Source organism: Centruroides vittatus, unplaced genomic scaffold, assembly GCF_030686945.1.
Source record: "Centruroides vittatus isolate TY-2023 unplaced genomic scaffold, ASM3068694v2 scaffold_324, whole genome shotgun sequence".
Classification (NCBI taxonomy): domain Eukaryota; kingdom Metazoa; phylum Arthropoda; class Arachnida; order Scorpiones; family Buthidae; genus Centruroides; species Centruroides vittatus.
The window spans coordinates 4,167,510-4,186,836 of record NW_027122701.1 but is presented as its reverse complement, the minus strand read 5'-3'; the positions used below and the strand labels follow the sequence as shown (position 1 = coordinate 4,186,836).

The following is a 19,327-nucleotide window of genomic DNA, read 5'->3' as shown; positions in this document are numbered from 1 at the left end:
CTATGGAAAAAAAATTAAAAACGATAATAAACATTGACTAGTTTCGAAATAATATTTTTAAGTCGAAACCCTAAAGTAAAACAGCGCGCTTTAATGGTTATAATCAGAATCGATGGCTATTTAAATGTGTCAGGAAATAAGCTATGGTTTCCTAATTATATTGTCATACATATATAATAAAAGAAAACAGTAAAATGCAAATTTATTTACTTATTTTACCATTACCTATTTATTGAACAGATATGTTATACTCAAACCATTAGGTACAAAACTTTCATTCACAATACGTAGCAATATAACAGTTTTAAACAGATCGCTATTTAAAATCTGGATAAATTAAATCGAAAATATAATTATTTTCGATTTATCCACATCTTCATCTGTATTTCAAATTATCATCTTATTAAACTGGATATACTGGTCCTTGCGCTATACTCTAAAATACAGTACAGTTAATGCGTCAGGTTGCCAATAACTGACGTTATTGGCAACCTGGCACACACCACGACCAACTTATCGCCGTAATGCGACTGTTAGAGTCGCATTATGGCGATAAGTTGGTTTATCTATTTGGTTAGTAGGTAGTTTTACCGTTTTCAAGCATTTTTGTAACTTTTTTTCTACTGTTCTGTCAATAAAATTTTATTCGTAATTACACTTTTAAATTTTATACCATGTATAAAGAAATAAAAAGTATATTTGGTTTATAAAAATATTTAATAAGATGATAATTTGAAATACAGATGAAGATGTGGATAAATCGAAAATAATTATATTTTCGATTTAATTTATCCAGATTTTAAATAGCGATCTGTTTAAAACTGTTATATTGCTACGTATTGTGAATGAAAGTTTTGTACGTAATGGTTTGAGTATAACATATCTGTTCAATAAATAGGTAATGGTAAAATAAGTAAATAAATTTGCATTTTACTGTTTTCTTTTATTATATATGTATGACAATATAATTAGGAAACCATAGCTTATTTCCTGACACATTTAAATAGCCATAGAAATTTAATCCAGATAAAGACAAACTATTTTTAAAATAATTTAATTTTAACACTACATAAAGTGTGCTACAGAGTATACAACTTTACTTCTACAATTTTACAGTATAGTGAGAAATAGTATTTGGGATGAAATAGTTTTGTATTTTTGACACGAGAAATTACATTTCTTATGACACTCACATTGGCTATACATATTTTGGTAATTTATATAATATCAAAAGTAGAATATGAACGAAGATTTATTCTACTACACCTGTCCTTTGTTTATATAGGTTTAAATCATCAGTAACATGTCATTCTTTTAGATTCCATGTCATCATTAATCACTATCACTGTCAATATCTAATAAAACTGTCAGAATTTTTGCCATCCTATATTTACCTATTTTGTCAACCTCTAAATCATCATCCACTAATTACCTCTAAGTTATTATGTGCTTGTAAATATGTTTAATATGTTTAAATAGTCGGAATTTCCTCTTTTTCCTCTAACAGCCTATATTTGAAATCCAAGAACTAAATCTACTGACTTTTAATCTCCCTCTCTAACCTGCTCCTAACTTTTTTGGCTCAACTTTAATCTCTATCCTATTACTAAACACAATATCAATTGTGAATATCATAGCTTTTTTTCACTGCAAACTACAATAATTCACCTAATATTAATAAACAAATAAAAAACATGGGTTTAACCTTAATAATCTCTAAAGCTACCCTAAATCCTAAATCTCTTTTTTTTTTTTTGTAACACTTTAAATCTATCTTATCTCAACACATGGTTTAACATTTCTATACATTTCCATAATTAAATATATATAATTCTTATCGACCCCTTTTCTTCCAGATTCAGAGTTCTCGAGAATCCCGAAGGCTTCATATTAATAATGTGTATACAGGTTTAACTAACATTTTTTTTACTACGTTTTTCTATTCATAACGAAAACTCCCAAAAATATTTTAAAATGAACACAAATTGTAAGCAAAAAACAAACAGTCTAATCAATTTAAAGTCTAAAATCGTGAAAGTGACAGTTAATAGAAATATAAACATTAATATTTACGAATAAATAATGTTCAAACCGAATTAAAATAGTATTTATAAGCAGTCCTTTAAAAAAAATACAAAACAATATCTGAGTTTTAAAAAAAGAGAAAATTTCATATATTAAAAAAATTTCGAATATTTACAGATGACTCTCCCTATGCTTCAGCCAAACTTACGCCTAGATGCGATCGAAGCGATCGAAGCGCTCGAAGTGACAGAAATATTTATTACGTCAGTATCGTAGCATTAGAGCTATTGGCAGCCCAAGGACCAGTATATATAATATATATATGTATATATCGACTCTGGTCTAGACGTTTGTCTGACGGCCGTAGGCTTCGAGTGTGTCTCCCAACATGCAACGGTCATGCAACGTCATGAGATTATCTTGTCCGCGTCCGTCTGACCGCTCCCATACGTTTCTCACCATACGTTTCTGCAATCCCGTGACGTTCGTCAAAAATAACAGGCGTAAAATTACGCTCGTCTGACATTAGCCTAAATGGGCAGGAAAATCTGTTAGAAATCGTGTATCTGTCGATACTGCAATCAAACTTAACGAATTTCATTTGTAATTTTGTGCAAAAGTTTGGAAAGGCAGAAAATGATGCTAATTGAGGTAAATAGGTACAAAATGGGGATTAAAAGTTCTGTTTAAATGGATCCAGAGATCATTTTCTGATAGTCATGGTTCTTCAAAAATAAGATCTGCATTAAAACTAGTGCGACACTACAGATTCCTAAGCTTATTTATAAGCCTAGCAAACCAATTAGTAGTCATTCCAATGTTTAACACACTTCAATAATAACACTCGATTCTGCCTAACTTTAATTAATATATTTTCATGACTAATGTATTTTTTATTTCTATGAGAGATCGAATCTAATTGGATAAAGCATTTGATTTTAAATGTAATTTTAACGATAGATTAGGTAACGTTGAATAGAAAAATTGATTTTTATATTACAAAATTTAGTTTAATGTTTATTTTCTTACAAAAATTATTTATAAATTAGAAATTTCTCTTGTACCAATATGTATCGATTAATAAACAATAAAACATCCATAATGTAATTTAACCCAAACGAAAAAATAGATGTTATAATAAAAAAAAACCGTAATAAATACAGTACTAATAAAACCCAATCAATAATTTTCTATACAGTTTATACATAAATTTATTAAACTATTATAAAGGAATCCCAAAATTTCGTAATTTTGTTTTCATTTTGTTCATGTTTTATGTTGTATAAAATAATTTATATTTAGACTAAAAATTACATATCAAGGTTTAAAATTTAGACCACCAGGAGTCGTGTTTCCTGTCATTTCGTCATTCAGACGTCAGTCGTTGTCGAGGATGGATGGTTCTTCTCACTTGGAATAAAGAAGCGGTCGCAACGTGCTGGCTATTACACTCCCAGCAAACAATAAAGCAATAAGTCGTTAAGTAGATGAAATCGAATAACTGTATAGATTATGGGTAAAAATAAAGGTAAACTATAAATTAGTTAAAAAATTAATTAAAAAAGCAATTATAATGAAACTATAAAATTAATTTTTTTATAAAGAAATTGATGAATTACCTCATTTTCCCGTATTTTTAAGAAATTAATAGCCGCATTCCAGCGACGTGGAATTTACTATTATTTTTTAATTTTATTGTTAGCTTAAACGATGATACTTCCCACACTTTTCGATAGTTTAACAATTAAATGGAGTATTCAATGTTTTTACCAGTTATAATGAACTTTATGAGATAATGTTTATATTCGTTACAATTTTAAAAATTCCCATTTGTAATAAAGGAAATTCAAATTGCTTTCGTTGAAAGTATGGCGGAAAGACAGAAAAATTTATTCTACAGGAAAAAAATAATAATAGTGCTTTTATATAATAGTTTTATTAAAATTGCGATGCTTTGTGAAGTATGTTTTTTGTTTAGTATTATAACATCATTTATAAAAGTTAAAATGAAAATAAATAGAATTTATGTTTAATAAAGTTAATATAGCTTTTAAAATAAAACTTATATTCCTAAATAAAAATTTTGAAAAATAAATTGGTTATTGTATTTATATAACATTTATATATATTATTACAAAATATTTTAAAAAATTAAATGGGTCATTTTTTTTGTATTTAAAAATTAGAAATTTTTAGTGCATAATATAAATAAGGATTTATTTAGGATTTAAATTTTCAACTAATTAAAGTGATTATGATTAAACTTGTATTTGTTTTTAACTGTTGCCCAATTGTTAAAGTGTTATGTAATAAGTTTGGAAATGTTTTTCATTTACTTTTTGAGATGTTTTCTTCTGTTTTTTAGAAATATGATTTATCAAAAATGTTTTTTTTGCTTTTTATCAGTTTTTTAGTTATATAAACTTTATAAGCATATTGATTTTTCTATACAGTTTTATTAATTAGTAAAATGAAAAGAAATTCAATAATGTGCTCATCAAGTCAACAATTATATAGAGACTAAAGAAGCAATAACATAGATAAAACAGAATGAATTTTGATTATTAAATTTCATTCTGATTCTTTAAATATTAGTCATACTTATTTGTTAATGATTTTGAAATGTATCATAGGCTACTTTAAGTTTATATCTTAGAAATTCTATTCAATCAGAAATATGTTATGTGTATGTATGTACTGTACATCCAAGAAATTTAACTTAATCAAAAAGTATACCTCATCTTTTTTTTAAGTATGTTTGTCTAAGTATGTTAAGTTTTTTAAGTATATTATAAAAATTGTCATTTGGCATAATTCACACCATCTTGTATTTTATTGTAATGTAATTAATTGTTTTACATACCATAATGTCTAATATATCTATTAACAGAGAAAATTGCCTTATGATCTTTTAAGTTAAATGTTTGCTGGTATCATATTAAAAATGTACACAATAAGGACCAGTACTATAACTAGGCAGGTGCCAACTAGGGTGGCCAGATGTCTGGCTTTTTGCTGGGTTGTCAGGCATTTGACTACTCTGTCCTCCATCTGGCATCACCTTGCACCAGACGTCAATTTGTCCTCCTTTTTGGGGTGTGATGAAAAATGTGTACAAAAATAGTTCAGTTGTCACTTCAAATGAATTTAGGAAGCTGGTTAACATTTCCAGATGACCCACACCACTTTGATCTAGTGACACTTTGGCCATTTTTTCATTAAGAGGCCAAAGAATTTCATGAGTGTTTACAAATGATCACAAATGTTTATTGGACGAGAGCACAGCAGAGATGAAAGGTCTAACCAATCATCATCAGGCTTTGGCATAATTCTTCTTTTAACTGGACGGAAGTTGCATGTGTGCAGCTAGCGAGGTGGAGGAGGTTGGAGTTATTAAAATTTGGAAGCAGACTGTTGCTGACCCCCTAGAAGAAGAGATGTTTTCTTTGCAAGTTGCTTTGACTGAGTGCCAATGCCTGTGTCTTCCAGCTCGCTTGATGGTCTCATAGGCATCACCAAATTTATTTTTCTGTTTATTTATACATGTATGTATAAAAAAAATGGAAAGCATGGGGGGGGTCAACAGGGTGCATGGGGTACCCCAACAGTGTCCTCCTTTTTAAGCATTGGGGGATGGCCACCCTAGTGCCAACAGGTAAACGGACCCAGGACACAAGATGAATGGGGCTCTGAAATGGAGCATTAAAAAAAAATTGGTGTTATTTTTATTTTCAAACTTTAAATTTTGCCCATGGGGATAGATTTCATAATGTTTTTGGTTAAAGTTAAAAAATAACAGATCATTTTTATTGTATTTTTTAAATATTTTTTTCTAAAAGAAAAGAGGATCCAAATATAAAATCTTGCACATGACATGTGAAGAGCTAGTTAAGGCACTGATGTTCAATGAATAGCACTTAACTAAATATTGAATATTCAGCATATTAATAAAACATTATCATTTAGTTCAACTTAAATAGTTGATCATGTACAAATTACAATCAGATACTTATCAAAAAATGAGTAAGAAACTTTCTAACACAGCACATTCATTTTTCAACAAAATTCTATAAACATTTAGATACTTGTCCTAATGTTCAACCATGTACCCAATGTTTTTCCTTCTAAAACATGATGTATAAGTTGAAGGTTTGTTGATTGTTGTCAAAGACTGCAGTAAATATTCCTGACTCTCTTCATTTCTTGAAAAATGTTTACCATTCAAGTATTCATTTAAAAATCCAAAAAAGTGATAATCACTTGGTGTCTCATCTGGGCTACGATTCTTTTGAGATTTTTAAGAAAACTGGGTGGTGAACATTTTTTATACAATGAACTTTGGGAATGTACTGCATTTACCCCAATTGCAACAAATTTTTATTAAAATGTTTTCAGAAGCTGGTAGACATTTGACTCATTCTATTGGGATAATAGAGTAAGTCTAATGTTTCATTCAAAAGTATTTAAACTGAATGTTCTTTATTATAAAAAAGAAACTAATACCAAGGGTAGCCTAGTTATGAGCTAAATATATGTATGTTCAGAACACCAAATTTTTGGGGATGTTAAAAATTGAATGAATCCTTTAAAAAGTAATATTACAGCCCAATTTATAAATTACACCATTTACAAATTAAAAATGAATTAATTTTTGAAGCTATTTTTGGTATCAATAATATAAGGGTATCAACAATATAATTTATTCAGGTTATTATAATCCCTTGAGCAGCACTGTAGTATACTGTGCTCTTGCAGTAGTGTCCTGACAATTTTGTTTACTTGGACTAAACAGTTTCAGGAGAGAATTGAGGGGTCAGAATTATTATTAATTTTTTCTGATACTTTTATTTTATTTTTATAGCAAAAGATTATATAAAAGTTTTAAAAGGTTCAAAGTCATGCCAATGTAGGGCATTAATCTATTAAAGAAATTTCAGTAGATATAATAAATATATAAACTTTTTATATTAAGACACTGCTTTTCATAAATACGTTAATAATGATTTGACATAAAATCAGGTTACAATTTAATTTGGAATTATTTACGAACAGTTGAACATGTGCTTTAGATATTAATTTTATATTTTAATCAGTAGAGTATCTTTTTGTAATTGTAGTAAATTACAACGTAGTGTAAGAAAATATATGAAATTTATTTTTTTTGCGATAGATTACAAAAAACACAGGCGAAAGCAGGAACTAGATGAAGTCATTCCAGATGATGTTAATGATGATACTGAGACAGGTAGGTATAGACAAATTGTAAAATAGATAAATGGTAATATATCCACAAATGCTTAAATTGAAGCAAAATAACTAAAAAAAAAACAAATTATTGGTAATTTGATCATCTTCAGAATGAACTAAATGAACTCCATTACTATAGCAATACAAATGGATAAATGTTATCAAAAATACAAAATAAAATGCCACTGAATGGTGTTTTATTTTTTGATAGTATGAAGATAATTGAATTACCAAAATTAAAATAAAAGGACATTCCACCAAAAAGAATATTTTAAATGCATTAATTGAGTCTTGAAGAAAGAAAAATAATTAAAAATTTTTGTTTCTAGTTAGGCATTCATGGATATATTTTCCAATTTTATGAAATATGTTACAGTATATAATGGATAAATAATGAAATATTAATTTAACACTTTTACATCTTATAAATGAAGTTTTCAATATTATAAGTCATCTAAATAATTACTAACATATTTATCTGAAATTTTCACATGAATAAAAGTGAAAAGACAGCTTTAAGACTTATTATTTATTGATGTACATATATTTGAAAACAATAATAAATTTACATATTATTCACTAGTGTTACTGAAGTAAATTTTGATACACAAAAAGCAGTCTATGTATTAATTTTCTAATACACAAATTAAGAGAACTTTGCATAATTATTTTCAAAATAGTAATCACTCTGATCTGATAACTTTAATCCAGATCCAGATCATTGTATTAATATAATATTAAAGTTCTGCTTTACTCTGTATTTAAAGATTCAAGATTATACAAAAAATGTTTATATTTAATTTTATGAAATTTTTAAAAATATATTACTTATAAATTTTTTTTTTTAATATTTGAATCTCAATTTTATTGATATTTATGTAAATGGATAGTATATTAAAATCTTTTAAAATATTTTTGTTTTCAATATTTTAACATGTATTAAATCACACCAATATTGTTACATTTTTGTTTTGTAGTTCTTATATATGTCATTTTATAATGGAATTTAAATTCAGCTACTACATTAAATCTATTTTTCATCTAGAAAATTATTTTATTTGATAAACAAAAAAAAATTAAAATTAAATATCCAGTTTTAAATGATGAAATCTTTTAACCAGTCAAAATAATTCATCTATGATTGACATTTAAATTGCATTTTATGTATAAAAAAAATTATTAAAAAAATACTATTAAAAAAAAATTATAGAAATTAATTGTGATGATTAGTATAATGATAGAAAACTAACATATTAATGATTGGAATATATCACACAATATATGAAATACTAGTCGTGAAGTGTTTGGGGAGTAATTCATTATAGTCATTCTTGGATAGAAAAGTCCAGGTGCAAGCTGCTAGACTTTTGATCTTTTTCAGCTTTTCATCATAGAAAACTAGAAATTGCATTTGTGAAACTATATTTTTATTTATTTGACAACACACAGGTAAAATCCAGCAGAGTTGCTTAACTTTCCCAGCAACATTTGGTGGTGCCATCATCATCATCATCATCCACTCCTGCTGATACCCAGAGAGTGTAAGGTCAACATGGTGAAAAAAATTAAACTTTTATACTACCATCCACTACTTTTTTCCAAACTCTCCTACCAATAGACAAGTTTTTAGCCTGGAATAAAATTAAATTCCTTTCCTCCTAAAAGCCTGCTTAACACTATCAATCCATCTTCGTCTAGGTCGTCCCTTTGATTTTTTCTCTTTGATTTTAGTTTTGAATACCTGTTTGGCCAGTCAGTCTTTTCCCATTCTTTTTAAATGGCCAAACCACTCAGATTAGCCCACTTACTTTCAACTGAATATTTGTTATCTGAAGGTTTTTTCTTATGTCTTCTTTTTAATATGATTTTACCACTGTATCCATCTATTTACACCACTAATTTTTCTAAAAAAACTCATTTCTGCTGCTTTTAATTTTTAGTCAATTTCCTTATTTCTCACCCAATTTTCAGAACCATATGTCAATATAGGTTTAAAAACTGTTGTACACAGCTAGTTTTGTCTTATGACTTATTTCTTTCTTGTTCCAAATATATTTGCTCAATTGGCTCCCTGCCTTACCTGTCTTGCTTAATCTATTGCTGATTTCTAAATCCTAACTTTCTGTCTTTGCTAAAGATTGTTCCCAAGTATGAGAACTTATTGACATGTTCTAAGCATTTGTTACCAAGTTTAACTGTTAAAGTCTCTCTCTCTCCACCAATAGCCATAACCTTCATTGTATGAGGATCATTCAAAAAGAAACGAGCCGGAGGCTGGAATGTGAAAACTGATGACAGAATTGTAATATTGTTGCGTATGTAAGAATGTGTGGTTCTGACAACAGCATGGGAGATCACAGCCCGCTGCTAGAGGATCACGGGTGCATACCACGTGACTACAAAGCTAGCAGAAGCATGCGTCAATCGTCCACTGCAGTCAGTTGTGTTGTAAACAGTGAAATGGATGCATCAAAAGAAAAGCAAAGAGGAGGTGTTCGTTTTCTGACAGTGGAAGGAGTAAGGGGAACGGACATTCATCGAAGAATGTCACAAGTGTATGGTGAACACTGCATGTCCCTTGCAAGAGTCAAGGCGTGGCATAAGTGCTTTGGGGAAGGGTGGGTGTCTTTAGCTGATGATGCACGGTTAGGAACACCACACCACATTACTGATAACATTGTCCAGCTGGTTGATGGAGTTGTAACCCAGGACTGCTGAGTCAATTGTTCACTGTGTCAGTCGTGTTGTAAACACGACACCACGGTGGATGATTGATGCATGCTTCTGCTAGCTTTGTAGTCACGTGGTATGCACCCGTGCCTTCTAATGGCGGGCTGTAATCTTCCGTGCTGTTGTCAGAACCACACATTCTTACACACGCAACGATATTACAATTCCGTCATCGATTTTCACATTCCAGCCTCTGGCTTGTTTCTTTTTGAATGATCCTCATAGATGATTGACACACTGATATTCCTGCAACTTTCCTTTGAATTATTTAAAGATTGCTGGAGGTCCTTGAGTTTATTTCTTAGTAGAACAATGTCATCCATATAGAGTAAAGAACCAATTTTTATATTTCCCAAACTAAAGTTTGTCAATAGTTTTGATTCTTTTATTAAATCATCCATGAAAACTATGAATAATAAAGGGTACAATGTACATCCTTGCCTCACCTCTAGTTTTATTTGGAACCAGTCACCTATTTGACCTTTTATCCTTACAGTTGATTTGCAGTTCCTATACAAGCTTTGGATTCCCCTGAGTAAAGTATCCTTGAAGCCATATTTCTTAAGAACTTCAAAAAGTGATTCTCTAGGCGCACTATCAAATGCCTTCTCCAGGTCAACAAATTCCTTGCTTTTTCTGTCAATTGCCTTAGTCAATATTTGATCTTGACATCCTGTATTTGGTCTAAAGCCTGTCTATTCTTCTCCTAGGTCACTTTCAACTATTCATCTGACCCTTTTTTCTAAAATGCTGGCATAAATTTTAGCTGGTATACTGAGGAGTGAGATTTATCTTTAATTATTACATTCTATTTTACTTCCTTTTTTATGAATTGGTGCAATTAAAGCTTTTCCCCAATTCTCTGGGAACCTTCCCTTCAGACCAAGATCTTTGAATAATGTGATGTAACCACTGTTATTCCCCCATACTTTAGCATCTCTGGTCTGATATCATTTACACCAGTGGCCTTTCCATGTGTGATGTTTTTGATGGTCTTATCCACTTTTATAATTGACATAGGATCCAATAATTCCAAAATTTCAGTACATTTCTTTTGTTTGATTAAATTTGCCACTCCCTCATTCAGCAGCTGTTCAAAGTATTTGCTCCATATTTTTAGAATCCATATCTTTTTATTCTGTTATAATTTCACCTTTATCATTCTTTATTCCTCTAGCTAGTTTTCCCACTGGTTCTGAGATTCTTTACTAATTGCCAGAACATTTTGTCCCCCCTCTTTATACTTGCTTTCTATTTCTGTTCCAAAATTTTCCCAGCATTTTTGTTTAGTTGTCTTTACACACAGTTTAGCAGTCTTACATTTAGCTTTATAATCTAATAGGTTGCTTGTGGTCTTATTTGCCAGATAGCTTTTATAAGCTGCCTTCATCCTTTGTACTGTTTGTCCACCATGGAGTTCTAACCTTTCTATCTTTGCAGACGACTTCCCCACATACTATTTTTGTCAATTTACCAATTTGAATTTTTGCCATTCCTCCTCTAAATCCATTTTGGTAATAATGTTATTAGCTGCAGTATTAACCATATTTCTGTATTTAATGGCATTTGGAAGATATAATAATTTTACTATTTTTATTTGTTGAAGCACCTTTTTACATCTCTCCCTAATATTGATAACTGTTTTTAATTTGCCCAGTACCAGATGATGATCACTATCAACTTCGAAACCTCTAAAGACACTTGTGTCTTCAACTAAATGGATAATGTCCTTGTCTACAATAATATAGTCAATTAGGCTTTTCAGATTTCTAGTATGTTTTCTCCTTGTGAATTTATGACTCCCTTTGTGTTGGAATATTGTATTAGTAAGCACTAGTGAGTGACAAGCACAAAATTCAAGCAGTATTTTGCCATTGTTGTTAGGATTTTCTTTCTTACCAAACTTACCTAAAAATGCTGCCATAGATGTAGTTGTCATTTCCCACTGTACTGTTAAGATCTCCAGCTAGAACTATTTTTTCATTAGTATTTGTCTCTACTGCTGATCACAGAAGGTCATAAAATTCTTTTACCTCTTCCTTCTTTGAGCCTTCAGTAGATCCATAGGCACAGATGAATCTCATTATCCAGTTTCCTATGTTAAATTTTGCCTGGATGACTGCTAGAGTTCTTCCCATTCTATATGATTATTGTCCATAACAGATGTAAATGATATGTCTACATCCTTTTTGCATTGAGCATCATTCTCTGAGTAGATCAACTTACATTTATTGTTTAGGCTTGTCTCTCCATCTTTAATTTTCTTAGTTTCAGTGATACCTGCCATTTGTATATTATACTTTTCTAGCTCTTCAGCTAGCTCTACTTCCTTCCCATTCAGACTTCTAACATTGATGGTACTAACCTTGATTTGTATTCTAGTAGCATATTTAGTGCTGTGTGTCTTGGTTCTCTGACCAACCTTCTTGACCTGGACCTTGTCCCAGCCAGTATGACTTTGTTGATTTGATTTACCATGCTTAAAAGTTTTCTCTTATAAAGAGATCTATTATGGTTGGTTAATCCTAAAATGGCAGCCCATCCTCGTTTGCTTCAATAGCCCAGTTAATTGGCTATCTACTGCCACGTTGTTGCATGGGGTGAGGAATGGACATTAGATTGAGTCCCCAGTTAGTTCCTCAAGTGTCCGACTGTCTAGGGAATATGAGGGTCTCCCTCTGGTTGAAAGACTCAAACCTTTAACAACTTTTGCTGGTGTCATCTGTTACAATATTTTATTTAAAAACTTTTTATATTTTTAATTATTATAAAATGGCACAAAACTTAATTTTGAGGGTAGGATGGGTTTTATAAAAACTTGTAAATCCTGATGATAAGTAAAATCATCATTTAAGTCAGACCCTACTTGAGATATGACATGACCCCTTTATCTTCTCACCCCCTCAACCTTTAACCACTAAAATTTATTATCATTAATTTCCCTAATGCACAAACTTTCCTGCAAAACTTCAGAAAATTTCAACAAAAGGCACAGAAGTTAAGCTTCAAAGGGGGTGAATAAATTGTCTCCCACACCCACTAACATCCATACATACAGGGAAAAAACCCAAATTTTTTCTGCATTTCTCAACATTTTAAGATCCCAAGTTCAAAAATGTAAAAATCTTGAGGGAGTCATTTTTTTGAAGATTGCCATACTTTCTTTCTATAAACATAAACAAACATCAACAGCCAACCCGATATATTAAAGCAATAAACCAACCAAAGCCAAATTTTCGGGCTGGAATCAGCTATATTATTAATAAATTATTAGATAATTTGGCATTAGAGGTAGGCATTAGGTGCCATCTCTTGCTAAATTTAATAATTATAATTTAAATAATTTAGAACAAACTGGGAGAAAAGAATCAGCCTGAAGCGGGACTCGAACCCGCAACTTCTGCTCACCGTGCAGATGCGTTGCCAATTATGCTACCCAGACCAACGGTCCGATCTCCTATTCCAGTAAATATAAGCTTATGTTACGACCATCTATTTTATTTACTGGAGGAGGAGATTGGACTGGAGGTTTGGGTAACGTAATTGGCAACGCATCTGCACGGTGAGCAATTATTAAATTTAGCAAGAGATGGCACCTAACTCCTACCTCTAATGCCAAATTCTCTCATAATTTATTATTAATATAGCTGATTCCAGCCCGAAAATTTGGCTTTGGTTGGTTTATTACTTTCTTTCTGTTATGTATAACAGCTGGAAAAGTAAAAAGAGAAATGGAGAGATTTGGATTTGAATAATTAAAATAGAATTTCTAATAAAGTCTGAAGCCACTTATTCATATGGAATTTCATGTCTAAAAGATAGTGATAAAGAACTTTTATTGCAGCCAACAGTATTGGAAACATTTTCATGTCAAGAGGGTTATAGCATGACATGTATTGACATGCTACAGTGCACTCTAGAACAACATAGTCAATCTCAGTTTAAGAGATTTGTCATGATTAAACATGGTAAAAAATAAATTTTTTGCTTATAAACAGCAAAAATAAGGACTCTGATGAGTCTCTAAATAGTAATATGTAGCAGGAATAATAAGGAAGGAACATATAGATAGGATCTAACTTAGTGCTAAATGTAATAGGAATTCAAACAAGAAAATTATGACATGAAAGATTTTCAGAAAACCCACAGGAAAAGCTATAATTAAAACACTAGCATTTGGTAGCAGTAATATTAGTAGGAATGTAACCTTTGAAATTCAGAATTAATACTTCAGTCAGATAACAGGAGGTACAGTACAGTACATCTAATTGAGATTCAGTACTAATATTTTGCATCTTGGTACACTGAGAGGTCAGAAGCAGGTGCAAAAACTAACCAGCTCTGTTAATGGAACCAAAATAAACAAGTTTCTAAATTAGATGAGCATAATGGCTCATCAAGATTCAAATAATCTTGAAGAAGCTTCTTTATGGTTCAACAGTTTAGAGATGCTGTTCATTACAAACAGCATCTCTAAACTGTTCTAAACCTCAAACTGTAATAGTTTGAGGTTTCAAATTATGTTTGAGCATAGTTGGTGTAAATTATCTTTTCTAGATAAGAGAAAACTAGGAAGAGTAATGCTGCTGTTTCTAGAACCACAATTTAAGGGTGTAAGAAAGAGTGAAAAAGATAATGTTTGACATAAAACAACAAACACCCTTTACAATGCAGTCTTTTTATTTAAACTTCTAATGTTTTTAGTTTACTTTATTGACCTTCCTCAGGAAAAATTGAATATTACGATTTATAATGAATGAAACCTATTCTAGAATGTTTTAAAAAACTTAAAATAAAATTTTTTTTTAAAAAAAACATTCTAGAATTTCATATAGTATGTTACTCAGGGAAGCAGATGAGAATGATGTGTGATATAGTGATGAAAATAGAGAAATGAACAGACTAAGACTAAGACAAATTCACTTTTACTGTCAGTAAAAGTGAATTTGAGGCTATTTGTTTCAAAATATCTTGTGATAAGAGTGGAAGAGAGAATAAGAAAGATTGATATCATTATAAGAAGTGCTAAAAAATTACTTCCTGCATTGATAAATTCTGGCATTGACATCATTCATCCAAGAATTTCATAGAGAAAAGAAGGGGAGACAAGTCCAAATAATAATGCATGATTTTTTATTATAATAAAAAGATTTGAAAATTTAATTGCAAGTAAAGTAATAAATATTTGTGTTTTATAACATCTTTTCTTTTCATCTGTTGTAGATTTTTATGAATTCTGTGACCCCTTATTCAGTCATTCCTAATTAATTTTAAGTGAAAAATTCTTTTTAAAATTTTTTAGTTTTAAATATATTTTTCCAATTAGTGTAGTATTTTCCTGAAATGTTCCTTTGGTTACTATTTCTGTGGATACTAAAGGATTGGTATATCTTCTTTTGAGAAGTTACATGTGTTGTCTATTTGATGTTTCTTCTAGACAGCTTAACATTGTTACTTTGTAAAGTACTATTTTTAGTATCTTAGGAAACCGACACTAACTGCGGTCGGTAAAACTTCCGTTAACCTAACGGGTACTTTACGAGGATTCGAGATTACAGTCAAACCTGTTTTTGTGCGATTTTTTTAATGCGAATTTTTAATTTGTGCGGTACAGTTGGCGACTAGTCTCGTGCGATTCGTCATGTCTTACGTTGACTTATTATAGCTAAATAAACTTATTATAGCATAAATGCACTTATTATAGTAATATTATTGCATGAATATGCGAAAAATGAAATAATTTACTTTTTAAGTCAACAAAACACCAACTGGACAAAAATATGTAAAACAGACGATAGACCAGACGATGCAGTCAAGTGCTGACATCTGTTGTCAATAAATTCTATTTCGTACGGTTTTGAGTTATTTTCTATGTGAGACTTCTTTTATGCGGTCCCTGTTGACCGCATGAAAAAAATATTTTTTAATTGTGTTGCGAAAACTATTATTTACAGCCATTCGTGAAGTTTCGTGAGATTTTTTTTTATGCGTTTTTTTTAATGCGGTCCCTATCCCCCGCATAAAAACAGGTTTGACTGTAGTTTGCCAGGCCTGGGCTTTTAAGCGTGCACTGAAAAATTTAGTAATAATAACGATAAATATCAAGTCAAAGCAAAAAGTTCAAATATATTTAATCAGTAACTAGAATTTACTACGTACAAATGTCTATAATCCAAACAAAATTTATTAACGAAATTCAACAAGTCAACCCGACAATAAACTCAGCTACTTAGCTTAACTTAATATTAATTCCCCTTTGAAAATTCGACAAATCAAATACTTAGAAACTATGAACAAAATCTCTTACTAATTAAACATCTATCCGTCACCTCACTATACGAAGAACCTATTTCCTCAATCCTTTCGATATCGTCAATCGAATTCCTCTTTAACACCTTGGATTGTTCAATTATCAATCTGGACTTCTATCAGAAAATACTTCGCTTTCGAATTCACCTCGCTCTCAAAGTCGCCTCGATTTGGAAATCACCTCCCTCTTCTTTGGTTAACGTACGGGTTTTATACTGTGAGGTGACGTCACACTTCAGCTGAGTTACTCCCCTTATTTACATACTTAGTTGCTAACATTAATTTTCTTTTCTGGCAGCTTTAAGTTTCCGACAAAGCTTATAAACCGTTTACAAAGTATTTATCATAATTTTCTGGGATGTTAAGACGGTTTATCAAGTATTTCTTTACTAGTGAGTGTGGGGACTCCCTCCTCCATTTTTTTTCTGCGAACCGTTTACTTTTGCTGGGCAGCGCAAGTGCGCAAGATTTTTCCTACGGTGCTTATTTCGCCGTGAGTTGTTTTATCTTCTTTTTTTTTTGTTACTAACAAGAGAGTGGTGGGGAACCTTCGTCCTAAATAAACATAAGCCCCAAACAAAATATAATAAAATGGAAAAATAATAATAAAATAAAAATAACGCTCGGACTCGGTTCCTTACAATTTGAGATATTACCTCATCATCATTACTGATGCATTGATGCAAATCTACAAGCTGGTATTTCTAGACGAATAGTTTGTCAGAGAATTGAATGTTGCAACAGATCAAATGCAATATAATATCATATAATTTCAGAGTAAGCATCATTACAAGATAATGGAACATTTAAACAATACATGTAAAATTTTCATGGAGTATGAGATTAGGATAAGTTTTTTTACTCTCTTCTCTGGTGCCTAAAAGGACTTTTTCAAGCTTATCATGGGTTGGCCAGGTCCACAATGGGGTGACTGGGTGGTGAGGGACAGTGCCCAACATATGCAGGACAGACTGTTTCAAAATTCCTGGTGTTTTTCAAGGATCTGATTCCAGCATGATGGATTTGATCTCATGTCCTCCAGAGTGCTAGGTTGATGCCTTAACCATCTTAGCCATCCAGCCAATAATTAGGATAAGTTTATTCCTCACTTACTTTGGGATTATTGAGAAGTCTCCCAACTAAATGAGAAGTTTTCTTTAGAGTTGCTATTAAGATCCCTAAATAGGAGTTGACACATTTGCCATGATTGATCTAGAATAACTTACTTGCATTATATTAAGATAAGTGCTAGTTAAAAAGAAAGTTTAAGTAGACAAGTTATCCTCAACTTGCTTTATATTTACCATAAATTTGTTGTGTTAAGCACAGTTTTTTTAGTATGTTGCTTGCATCTAGCACCATTGTATGGATGGCTATTTGGCAATTAATTGCAAAAGTAGGTTGTGGGGACTTAACAAAGTTAAGCATTTTCTATTTCCAAGAGATTATGAATGAAAGAAGTTGAAAAATAAATTGTCATTGAGTGAATTGATCTCCACTGCCTTTTGCTAGATTTTAAATTATTTGAATCATTTTCCAAAAGTATATAAAACAAAATATTAAAAATTAAATATAACTTAAAGATGAGAATTCAATGAAAAGGCTAATAAAACAGAATTAACATTTCTAAATTAAATTTAGGTGTTAATTTTGTTTACTTTGCGATCAGATACAACAGATTGAAAAGGACAGTTTTGTTTAACAACTGGTTTCAAGGTAGCATATCAATAGTAATGTTAAAAAATAAGAATAAGTTTAAATTATGTTTTAAAAAACAAGTTAAATAAATACAATACAACTTAAAACAGGTCATCAAAGGAAACACCACACATCCCGTGCATTCATTCATAGCTTTGAAAGTAGAACTCTGCATGTCTGATCAAAAAGTAAAGAAATGTCAAATTGTTATAAGTCAACTATTTTTAGAACCAAACCTAACCTATCCAAGTTTGTTTTAACATTGCTATTGGGATTGACAGTATTAAAATACTAGACTACTAAGCTACTAAATACTCCTGGATGCTACATGCTCATTATTTTTTTAAATCAAAAATCATCTTATCTTTCAAAAGTAAAACTTGTTAATTCTTGAAGACTCTTGTTATTCTGAGTGGAGACTCATTCATTATCATAAAACTTTTCTCCAAAAAATTGAATGTAAACATCAATTAAATAACAATCTAAAGATTTTGAATTAAACATGGCAGATGTATCAGCCTAAAAATTTAGGCAGTTTAGTTTGTATATAGTCAAGTGTGCACCTGATCTAATCTTGAAGATAACTATAATAAAACACTTTTTACTCTAATTTGAACAGGCTTTCTCATCATTTTCAGCAAGCAAACTCAAATAATGCTAACATGTTAGTTTTGGCCATTAAACTCTTAACTATTAAACATCTGTGAAAGCAACACATCAGGTATCAGTAAAAGACAGTAATACATAAATTCTAAAGATCATATTTATATGATTTATCTGCTTAGATAATACAAAAAGCATGTAGGTCAAAGTATGAAATAAGGTTTTAGTTGCAGAGGTATGAAAATGGTACAAAATCTAGAGGTCATCTGCATTTACAGTATTATAGGATTTTTGAAATAGGATACTGAGATAGTTCAGAGTATATTGAATTATAATTATTAGTATGTAAATAAATCTTTGATATTTCATGACATTTTTTTGAGAAAGAGAATGAAGAAATTAGATTTCAGTAGTCAAGATGAAAAGTCCTGTTAAAACACTAGCTGAGAACTGCATCTAGTATTCTGATATTCACTGGAGATGAGAGAACAACAATCATATCAAGAGAGAAAACTTCAGTTTAACTATCTGATGCATCAAATATTTTTAAATATTCTAATTTAAAACTATGTAGAAGCACTAAATGTTTGTTACTTATTGAAATGAAATTTGTGAGTAAGAAGTTGTATGTATTTGTACTTAGCTATATGTTAAATGAAAAAAATAAGAATGAATCAAAAGTGCAAAATTGTCTTAAGCCAAGAAAAGAAACTAA

General features: G+C 30.5%; 1 protein-coding gene across 1 annotated transcript in view; it reads left to right on the top strand.

Moving 5' to 3' along the window:
- Positions 1 to 3,386: 3,386 nt before the first annotated feature.
- hay (ATP-dependent DNA helicase hay) overlaps positions 3,387 to 19,327 on the top strand; it is a 49,104-nt gene continuing 33,163 nt past the window's right edge. Inside the window, exons 1-2 of the mRNA XM_067286129.1 lie at positions 3,387 to 3,553; positions 7,196 to 7,270. Of these exons, the coding sequence (XP_067142230.1) occupies positions 3,538 to 3,553; positions 7,196 to 7,270 (91 nt within the window). The 5' untranslated portion in view covers positions 3,387 to 3,537. The remainder of the gene's footprint in view (positions 3,554 to 7,195; positions 7,271 to 19,327) is intronic.